The sequence below is a fragment of the Propithecus coquereli genome, unplaced genomic scaffold (genome assembly GCF_000956105.1).
Source record: "Propithecus coquereli isolate 6110/MARCELLA unplaced genomic scaffold, Pcoq_1.0 Scaffold27, whole genome shotgun sequence".
Taxonomy (NCBI): Eukaryota; Metazoa; Chordata; class Mammalia; order Primates; family Indriidae; genus Propithecus; species Propithecus coquereli.
In genome coordinates, this window is record NW_012148285.1 from 15,024,496 (window position 1) to 15,034,819 (window position 10,324).

At 44.7% G+C, this 10,324-nt stretch overlaps 1 protein-coding gene across 2 annotated transcripts; it reads right to left on the reverse strand.

Annotated features, from left to right (window-relative positions):
* Nucleotides 1–245: 245 nt before the first annotated feature.
* MPV17L (MPV17 mitochondrial membrane protein-like) lies at nt 246–9,442 on the reverse strand. Of its 2 annotated transcripts, XM_012647602.1 has the most exons (4): nt 9,125–9,442; nt 5,484–5,554; nt 943–972; nt 246–865 (listed from the first exon to the last, which is right to left on the reverse strand). In XM_012647602.1, the coding sequence occupies exons 1-4, from the start codon at nt 9,432–9,434 to the stop codon at nt 686–688; spliced, it is 591 nt and encodes a 196-aa protein (XP_012503056.1). In that variant the 5' UTR covers nt 9,435–9,442; the 3' UTR covers nt 246–685. The 2 variants fall into 2 exon arrangements, with proteins under 2 accessions (XP_012503056.1, XP_012503058.1); XM_012647604.1 differs by lacking the exon at nt 5,484–5,554 and having other exon boundaries at nt 762–865.
* Between the last annotated feature and the right edge of the window lie 882 nt (nt 9,443–10,324).

Consider the following 10,324-nt stretch of genomic DNA (forward strand, 5'->3'; position numbering starts at 1 on the left):
CTAGGAAATGGGTTGCTTTAGTCAACTGAACATGCTCAAAACTATAATACGTTCATTTTAAGCACTTAAAATACATACATTTTTAAGTATAAGTACTTAGAATTTATAAAAGGAGATAAAATACATTCTATATAGAACACTTTTTTTGATGGTAAAAAACGTACTTGAATTTTAGTATCAGCATAACAATAAATTATTACTCAATATTTTAGGGGGGAAATCTGGTTATTCAATCTTTTCCTTGATTTGATTTTATGTAAATACAAATTCACTATAAGGACTATTTCTGGTAGAAAAGATAATCTGACCCAAAAGCGTTTAGGAGATAACCTGAGATTTTAGAATAGAGATATAAACGGTCAAAACTGGGGTTCCTGAAACTAGAATTAAAATATTAGAATAGAAATATTAATAACTCTAAAATGCCATTTTTGCCACTGTTATTGACATTAACCAAAATATTAGAGAAGCGAATATATTAGAGAAGACTTTCAGACTAGAATGGGGGGAAAAAAAGGTTTGAGTACAATTCAAAATAATCATTGATAATTAGAAAACAAGTGGGTCTACAGAATAGTAATTCTTCAAAAGGAAGCACATAACTGGTAAGTCAAGTATTTTCTCTACAGGCAATCCAGTGCATTTTGGAACAAAAATTTAGTCACTAAAGAGAGTCCTTGACTTCTCATTTCTCTGGGGGCCTTTCAACTGTGCTGGCCTCCTTTTTACGAAGGAAGGTGAACACTGACTTCAATGTACCGTCACCACTCTGCTGGGAAAAGCAAAGGAAGGTGGCCCAGAGAAAACCACAGAGTCCCGTGTAAGCTGTTCTCCAGTGAACAGGAACAAGGCTGAAGTTGGTCAGCTGGAACAGAGAGAGTCTATTAGGGCTACGTATAAACCAAAGCCATGAGTTAATATACTGAGTACTTTGAAACTCACCTGTACAAAAGGCCAGTACATCAGACCAGTCTGGAATTTAAAAAAAAAAAAAATTATTAAAATGCCTTTTAACCACACAAAACAATTGCACAGTTCATTCTATAAGAGATTAAAAAATATCAGGCAGATAGGATGTCGAGGTGGCATTATATTTCAGACTAAGCCTATTAAATTAGACTACTTAAGGCGTCTAGAGTAGAGGGGGCTGGAGAGTTCTGGAAAATACTTCTGGGTACAAGATATTTGTATTAGTTATAGTCATAGGTCCAGAATGAAAGGTCTACCAGAATTAGCGCCAATTCTAGAAGACAACTGCTTTAGAAATAAAAACATACATTTATGTATTGCAATTTCCTAGCTAGCATAAGCCAATGATGCAGGAATATAAATACAGGGTCATCAATGAATTCTTAAAACTATATACCAAACCATTCTTTTTTTGTTTTCATTGGTTGAAAATTAAAATGATTAAAATATAGAGTTACCATATGACCCAGCAATCCTACTCTTAGTTACACAACACCCAAAATTGAAAACATCCACATAAAAACCTGTACATGAAGGTTTACAGCAATGTTATTCATAATAGCCAAAAAGTGGAAACTCAAATGTCCATCAACAGATGAATGAATAAACAAAATGTGGCAGATTCACACAATGTAATATTATTAGGCAATAAAAGGAATACAGTACTGAAACATGCTACAACATGGATGAAATTTAAAAACTTTAGGTTACATAAAAGAAGCCGACACAAAAGGCCACATACCGTATGATTCCATTTATGTGAAATGTCCAGAATAGGCAAATTCATAGAGACAGAAAGGAGATTAGTAGTTGTCAGGGGCTGGAGGGACAGGGAGTTGGGAGAAACTACTAATCAATACAGGATTTCTTTTTGGCATGATGGAAATGTTCTGGAATTAGTGGTGGTGGTTGCCCAACTTTGTCAATAAATTAATGAATTGTATACTTTTAAAAGGTGAATTTTATGTTATGTAAAATTTTATATTATGTGCATCTTATCTCAATTAAAAAAAATTAAAAGAATGGCTGCTTAGAGGACAAGATCATCTGGTCAGCTTACCTTACAGGCCTCTCAAACCATTCTTAACAGAATGGGTTGCTAATAATAGAATATATTCAAATTATGTCATGCTATAGAACAAGCTGAGCTCACATTTTTGTGTATTTACAAAATATTTTAGATAGACTTATTTTAACAGGTCTTATACTATATATTGTGACAAAAATGTTACCATTGTGGATCTTTTTAAAAGATAGAGGTCTTAAAATAAATAAATAAATAAAATAAAAGAGGTCTTGGTATGTAAATTATATCTTTAAAAACAACAACAACAAAAAAAAAAACCCTAGAAGTTTTCAAAATCGTCCTTGAAAGTAGTATTATAGACTTATTTCTTTTTACTAACTTGTATTTTCTGAAGTTTCTAAGATAAATAGTTGCAATAAAAGCTTTATAATATGTATTTCATTTAGGAATTTAATACTTTAGCAAAAATAATCAGAAGACTAAACTCATCCAAACATGGTTTTATTTCTCATGACCATTTTTTTCCTTGTCATAATGTAGCAACATCTAGTGCCCAGATCTTAGTCTCTTACACAATTCCCCACAAAAAGGGATCAGGACTCCTCAGACAATTGGCCGATTCCCAGGCTGGGGATGGGGCTGGGGCAGGTACAAGGTACAAGATACGAGATGAGCCTAGAACTTTTTTTTTTTTTTTTGAGATAGAGTCTGGCTCTGTTGCCTGGCTAGAGTGCAGTGGAGTCATCACAGCTCACTGCAACCTCAAAATCCTGGGCTCCAGCGATCCTCTTGCCTCAGCCTCCCGAGGAGCTAGGGCTACAGGCGAACGCCACCATGCCCAGCTAATTTTTCCATTTTTAGTAGAGACAGGGTCTCTGTCTTGCTCAGGCCGGTCTCCAGCTCCTGAACTGAAGCAACCCTCCCTCCTCGGCCTCCCAGAGTGCTAGGATTACAGGGGTGAGCCATAGTGCCTGGCCAGAACCTGGAACATCTTGTTATGTCAAAAAGTAAGGACGTGGTTAAAAAAAAAGAAGAAGAAGAAGAAGAAAAGAAAAAAGAAAAAAGACGCAGGATGTCACAAGGACATAGGACCCAGCTTGAAGGGACTCCCACTGGCCAAATCTGGGACACTTGAGCACTAAAAATAATTAAACACAGCAGTGAACTCTCCTCTGTGCATCTGGAAATCTCCCTCTGAATATCCTAAAGGCGTCCGGAATTCAACATTTCCCCAACTGAACTCATCTTGGTTTTTTCCCCCTTAAATTGCCTCCCTTTCCTCTCTGTCCTCAATCAAGGGATGAACACCATCTAGACTGTTTTCAAGCCAGAATTGTGGGTCTTTCCATCCATCACTAAGACCTATCAATTCTACCCTGTAAATATTGCTCAAATCATCCTACGCCCACTGCTTCCTTAGTTTTTATGCGAACTTGGTTACAATAACCCGCTACTGGTTTCCCTTGCCGCCATTACCTACAGGTGAAGTTCAAGAAGCTCAGCAGGGCGTTCAACAGTCTCCAAGATCCAGACTCCGTCCCAGCTGCTCCCCAGCTCATATTTAATACAGTGTGAGCATCACACTGTTTGTGGTTTCTCCCTCACAGGCATACCCCAGTGAACTATGCATTGTTCACTCTGCTCAGCTCCTGCCCCTGGAACGCCCTGTCGCCTGCCCCCGAGTATCTGCCTGACTGCAGTTGTTCTTTACCATTCAGCCACTCAGCTCAGGCATCACCTCTCCCAGGAAGCCTTCCTTGAGCTCCCTACTCGCACACCTCCACGCTGTGCTAAGTGCCTATCTAAGTCCCTTAGGGACTCAGTTGTGTTCTATATCTGGGTCCCCAACACCCGCGCCACAGACAGGCACCCCCCACCCCCAACACCAGCACCTGCCTCCCTGTCTGGGAGAAAAATTGTCTTCCATGAAACTATGAAACTTAGGAACAGGGATGGGGGAGGGGTGCTCACAGCAGGAGGGGAGCAGCAGGCCACTGAGGGAAGCTTCTGGAAGCTTCTTCTGTACTTACAGCCCCTCCCCATCGCTCTCATCGCTGCCTGAGCTCTGCTGCCTCCTTTGCCTATGGAAAAATTGTCTTCCATGAAACCAGTCCCTGGTGCCAAAAAGGTTGGGGACCATTGTTCTATATGTTTTTTTCCCCCTACCTTCCAGTAACACCTAGTATAGTGCCTGGAAGATAGTTTTTTATTATAGGAGATGTTAAGAAAAGTCCCCAGATGGGGCTGGGCTTCAGAACACTGGTACCCGCTTTCTTCCGTGGACGTGGATGAGTCTAACTCATTGTAGCCACTATTTTCACAAAGGCTCCCACGTTTCTCTGCCCAAAACAGCAGCCTGTACATCTGCATTCAGACAGGAGACTCTGAAACATCGGATCACACACATCCCTGCTCAAAGCCCCTTTTTTTTCCCAACTCTGCTTCTTGCTCTTTTTAAAAATGTTATATGTGTATATCTCCATAGGCTCTACAATATAGTGGGAAAACTTGTTCCTTTTTCCAAACTAAAACAGAAGAAAAATCACGTTTGGATGTTATCATAGGCCCACAATTTCTGCCCCAAGAGACGTAACAAGAGCTCTGAACATTCTTTCCCTGTGGTTGTTATCTCTGAGTAGAAGAACTCAGGTGAAGCCACAGGCTTCCAACCTCCCTATCGTCTGCCTCTGACCCTCAATCAGGTGTGCTGGTTCTGGGGCTTGGTGCCATTGAACAGACGATGCTAGAAACAGTGCAGATTCTAGCTGGGTGTGGCTTGGTCCTGCTTTTGACAGGGAATTAAGCACATGTGAAACCCTAGGCCAGTCTGTGCATATTCTGGAAACCTGCAGATTCATCTCATTGTGATTAATAGAATCAAACATGCTCTAGGCCAGAGATAAAAAGCATCCCTGATTTTGTCTTAAGGACATCGTCCAATAAATCTTCATTGAATAAATATTTGTTGAACTGGATTGTATACATTTGTGCTGAGCAAACAGCACAATAGCTGATTTGCTTTGAGCCTAGGACTGACCCTGGGAAACATTATCCTTCTTTGTAAATTCCTTTCGGATGTTAATGTTTTTTTCACAGGAACCCAGCAGAATTCACATTTGGAAACTTTGGCTCAGAATGTGGGCATGATTCCATTAAGACACTCACATTCTACAATTCCTATTTTACAAATAGGCCCCAAAATTTACAAAATAGATCCTGATCATTAATAAACGTAAACATAAGAAAGTCAAAAATCATTGTGAACATTAACTAGATTTCAGAGATATTATTTCTTTTCGATTCATGAGAAGGACAAACATTCTTAAAACCTCTCCTCACTCATCTATCCAAGCGAATTTAAGATTTCTGTGTGAAAATATTGGACCCTTAGACCAACTAAATTGGAGCCCTAATTTAAGAACAGTTTTATTAAAATGTTAAAAATATACAAAAAGATATTGATTACATTTTCAAAAACCTGTCTTACCTTGTATGTATTCCAGAATTTCTGTTTCAGGTCCAAAAATATATCATCCTTTCCCTGGGCAATGTTCATACCTATTTACAAAAACACACACCAAAAGAATTTTAAAAGATTCAGTAGGAAGATTACTGTACTACAGTTTATGTTGTAGTTTCCCAACCAACATGCAAAGTAACCACCACAATCACTCACTCGGTATATCCCTTCTGACCCAACAGCGGACAGAGAACGCAATCTCCATTCCAAAATTAGATAAATTTTAAAGGAATGATAAATATAAAGTGAGACTAGAAAGGCATAAAAATTATAGCAGAATTATTTTTCCAAAAAAAAAAAAAACCCAAGAATTCACAAAAACAATAGTGTTAGGATAGTGGGACTATTGCTAATTTTTCTCTACCTTCAAAACTTTTTGTGAAATGTTTCAAGTTTTAAAAATTTAATTTCTTTCTTTCAAAAAAGGATGGTAGAGCCGGGCGTGGTGGCTCACGCCTGTAATCCTAACACTCTGGGAGGCCGAGGCGGGCGGATTGTTTGAGCTCAGAAGTTCGAGACCAGCCTGAGCAAGAGCGAGACCTCGTCTCTACTAAAAATAGAAAGAAATTAATTGGACAACTAAAAATATGTAGAAAAAATTAGCTGGGCATGGTGGCGTGTGCCTGTAGTCCCAGCTACTCGGGAGGCTGAGGCAGGAGGATCGCTTGAGCCCAGGAGTGTGAGGTTGCTGTGAGCCAGGCTGATGCCACGGCACTCACTCTAGCCCGGGCAAAAGACTCTGTCTCAAAAAAAAAAAAAAAAAAAAAAGGCTGGTAGGCACTGAATATTCTGGTAACTACAAATTTCCTATCGGTATTTTTCTAATCAAAGTTTGAAAGAAATGTACCAATTCAGCCTTCCCGAAAACACTTTGAAAACCTTTTTTTTGAGACGGAGTCTCGCTCTGTCACCTAGCTAGAGTGCAGTGATGTCATCGCAGCTCACTGCAGCCTCAAACTCCTGGGCTCAAGCGGTCCTCCTGCCTCAGCCTCCCAGGTAACTAGGACTACAGGTGTGCACCACCACGCCTGGCTAATTTTTCTATTTTTTGTAGATAAGGGGTCTCACTCTTGCTCAGGGCTAGTCTTGAACTCCTGAGCTGAAGGGATCCTTCCGCCTCAGCCTCCCAAAGTGCTAGCATTACAGGTGTGAGCCACCACGCCCAGCCGACGTGCCTCTTCATCTGCCCTAACAATTCGCTAAGGTAGGTAGAGTTACAGAGGAGGAAAAGAGCTTAGAGAGGTTAATAGAAGACCAAATACAACCTGAGCCAGGTCTCTTAATCCGCTACTACTCTGGCTCCCCAGGAGGCCCTGCACAAAGGATCATTTGATCCATGCAATTTCCAAGCAGTGCCTTACACAAACATCCAACCCACCTCTTCCCCTCTTCCTCCTTCATTGGAAAAGCAAAACAAAGCAGCAATCTGGGCAGGAATCTGAACCGGGGGCCTCTGCCAGAATCACAGGCCTCTGCAAGCCCTGTTGCTGCAGCATCTTTCTGATTTCAGACAGACTGACAACACTCTCACCATCAGAGCATCAAGATTACAAAACACGAGTGAGAGCCTGGATTGTGTTGTCTTTGGGCAAGTCACAGAATCCCTTTGAGACTCAGTTTCCTCATTTGTAACCAGGAAATCCTAAGAGTACCTGCCTCCCTGGTTATTAGAGGATTAAATAGGAATCTGGTCCCCAAAGTCCCAGTCCCTGAGTCTCAACCCCTTCACCAGTGTACGAGGCCACTGTAGTAGCAAGCACGGGAACATGTTTGCAAATCTGGTCTGGAAGTCACACCCTGGGTCCAGGCACAGACCTTCGGATAAACTAAGAGGCCCCTGCCCTGAGACTGTCTATTCTCTGACTGCACTGACCCCATAAGACCCATGTGGGCCAGGCAAAGTAACTCACGCCTGTAATCCTAGCACCTTGGGAGGTGCCAGAGATAAAAAGCATCCCTGATTTTGCCTTAAGGACATCGTCCAATAAATCTTCATTGAATAAATGAATAAATATTTGTTGAACTGGATTGTATACATTTGTTGAACTGGATTGCATACATTTGTGCTGAGCAAACAGCACAATAGCTGATTTGCTACATTGGTACATTTGGTACATTGCTACAATTGGTACATTTCTTTCAAACTTTGATTAGAAAAATACCGATAGGAAATTTGTAGTTACCAGAATATTCAGTGCCTACCAGCCTTTTTTTTTTTTTTTTTTTTTTGAGACAGAGTCTTTTGCCCGGGCTAGAGTGAGTGCCGTGGCATCAGCCTGGCTCACAGCAACCTCACACTCCTGGGCTCACTCCTGGAGGCCGAGGAGGGAGGCTCGCTTGAGGCCAGAAGTTCAAGACCAGCCCAAGCAACTCAGCCAGACCCCATATCTACAAAAATAGAGAAATTAGCCAGGTGAGTGTGCCTGTAGTCCCAGCTACTTGGGAGGCTGAGGCAGGAGAATCGCTTGAGCCCAGGAGTTTGAGATTGCAGTAGCTATGATGATTCCACTGCACTCCAGCCTGGGTGACAGAGGGAGACTGTCCAAACAAACAAAACAAAACCAAACCCATAGGGCACGGTAGGTTTCCTTAAGATGGTGGGTTGCCTGCCCTCAACCTGGTTACAAAGGCATCAACAGCTCCTAAGAGAAGCTCCCTCCCTCCCATTCTGGGGCGGAATTTGTTATCCCCAATGCCAATGTCAGGCCCCAGACCCACGGAGGAGATTTTCTGAGGGAATCATGCCCCTCCCCAGTTATCCAGCCCACCCCCTTCAAAGTTACAGAAATTGCTATGATGACATTGCCCACTGAGCCCCTTCCACTTTTCTTGGTATGTAGGCAGGAGGGAAGGTTTCCACAGTCAGGCCTCGCCAGCCCCACGGAGAATTTTCTGAAGAGAGGGCTCTCTGGACCCTCACAGGTATAGAGTCCTCTATGGCAAGGGTCCAAGGTCACCTCAGATTTTCTGTGGGACCGTCATAGGAAAATCTTGTTACCAAAGCAGGACTAGGACCCTGGGCATGAATTTTCTGAGGAATCAGGCTCAACCTCAGGTTCCACCTTCTCTGCCCCAGGGTAACCAGTCCCCTTGCATTTTGTTGGTGTGTTGGCCCCGGAGCCCCAGGCGTGGATTTTCCAAGGAACAGGACTGGCCCCCACCCCACGACTAGCTCACAGGAATCGCAGCTGCTATGGTCTCCTCGACTTTCCCGTGACCCTTTTTCAGGGGGAAATGGACCCCCGCAGTCCTGCCTAACCCCAGCCTGGGACTATGCCCAACCCTAGCGTCCCAGCCCCGACCCTAGGCCCTTGGATCCTTGACTCGCTGGCCCTCCGGCTCCCCAGCCAGTGTCCCCCAACTTCTCCCCCTGAGAATCCTCAATCCCCAGTCCCCAGACACCCTGGCCCCTGGGTCCCGACTTCCAGCCTCTGCCCGGCCCTCTGAGCCCCCTGAACCAGGACTTCCAGCCGCGGTCCCGGGCCCCCAGCAGCCCTGGCTCCTGCGCGGGTCCCCAGCCCCCTGCGGCGCCCCCCTCCAGACCCCGAACGCTGGATCGCGGGCCCCCGCACCGGATCGCGCCCCGGCCCCCCGCCCCGACCCCTCACCGACGTAGAAGGCCGAGAGCGCGATGGGCCCGCCGAGCGCCTGGTCGCACAGCACCTTGGCCAGGACGGCGCCCGGCGCGCGGCCCGGCAGCGCGCGCTCCAGCAGGCGCAGCCACACGTAGTTGAAGTTGGCGTGGAAGGTCACGGCCACGGTGGCCACGCACCGCGTCTGGCGCCAGTCCGCCGGGCCGCCCCGCAGCCGCTGCTGCAGCGCGTCGCCGGCCGAGTAGAGCCCGGTGTAGAGCAGCACGTTGGTGGGCCACGGGTAGCGCTGGGCCGCGCGCGGCAGCACCCGCCACCAGCCCGCCATGCTCGCGCCCGCGAGCGACAGCCGGGAGCTTCCCAGACCGGGCCCGCCGCCGCCGCCGCCGCCGCCGCCGCCACCTGCACCTGCCTGCGCCGGACGCCGGAGAGCCATTGGGCGCCCCGCACACCCCCAGCCGCGCTGTCCAATCCCGTGGCCACTGGCTGTGCTGGGGGCTGAGCGTTTGCAATGTGCCTGGTCCACCGAAGGCACGAGTCCACACCCGTGAAATGTCCGGAATTGGCAAAGCCACAAAGGCACAAGATAGATCAGTGGTGCAGGGATGCGGGATACCAAGTGACTGCTGAGCATGGGGCTCTTTTTTGGAACGACGGAAATATTTTGGGCCAGGCGCCGTGGCTCCTGCTTGTAATCCTAGCACTCTGGGAGGCTGAGGCGGGAGGATTGCTTGAGCTTGGGAATTCAATACCAGCCGAAGCAAGAGTGAGACCTCTTCTTTACTAAAAAAAAAAAAAAGAAAGAAACATTTTGTAATTAGATAGTGGTGATGGTTTGCACAGCTTTGTCAATACACTAAAAACCATTGAATTGTATATTGAATTGACGTTTATGGAATGTGAATTATATCTTGAAAAATAAAGGGGAAAAAAACGAAGGGATAGCAAAACTCAGTTACCAAAATAGCAACTTTGCATTCATCCCATTTTGTTTGTTGTTTGTTTTGTCAACAGATACGAAGACAAACTCTGTAAAATAATTTTAAAGAGATTTATTATGAGCCAAATTTGAGGACCATGAGCTGGAGCCACACCAAAGAAACCTTGTGGTTGGATTACAGTTTGGTTTTATACATTTCAGGGAGACGGGGGTTACAGGTAAAGTCATAAATCAATACATGGAAGGCATACATTGGTTTGTCCCAAAAAGGTGAGCCA

What these genes read in the sequence shown, in the direction of transcription:
- MPV17L (XM_012647602.1), bottom strand. Translation starts at nt 9,434, where the DNA reads ATGGCGGGCTGGTGGCGGGTGCTGCCGCGCGCGGCCCAGCGCTACCCG. An exon ending in GCTCTCGGCCTTCTACGTCG is followed by an intron (nt 5,555 to 9,124) that starts GTGAGGGGTCGG and finishes TTTTGTAAATAG; the next exon opens with GTATGAACATTGCCCAGGGA. An exon ending in AATTCTGGAATACATACAAG is followed by an intron (nt 973 to 5,483) that starts GTAAGACAGGTT and finishes TTTAAATTCCAG; the next exon opens with ACTGGTCTGATGTACTGGCC.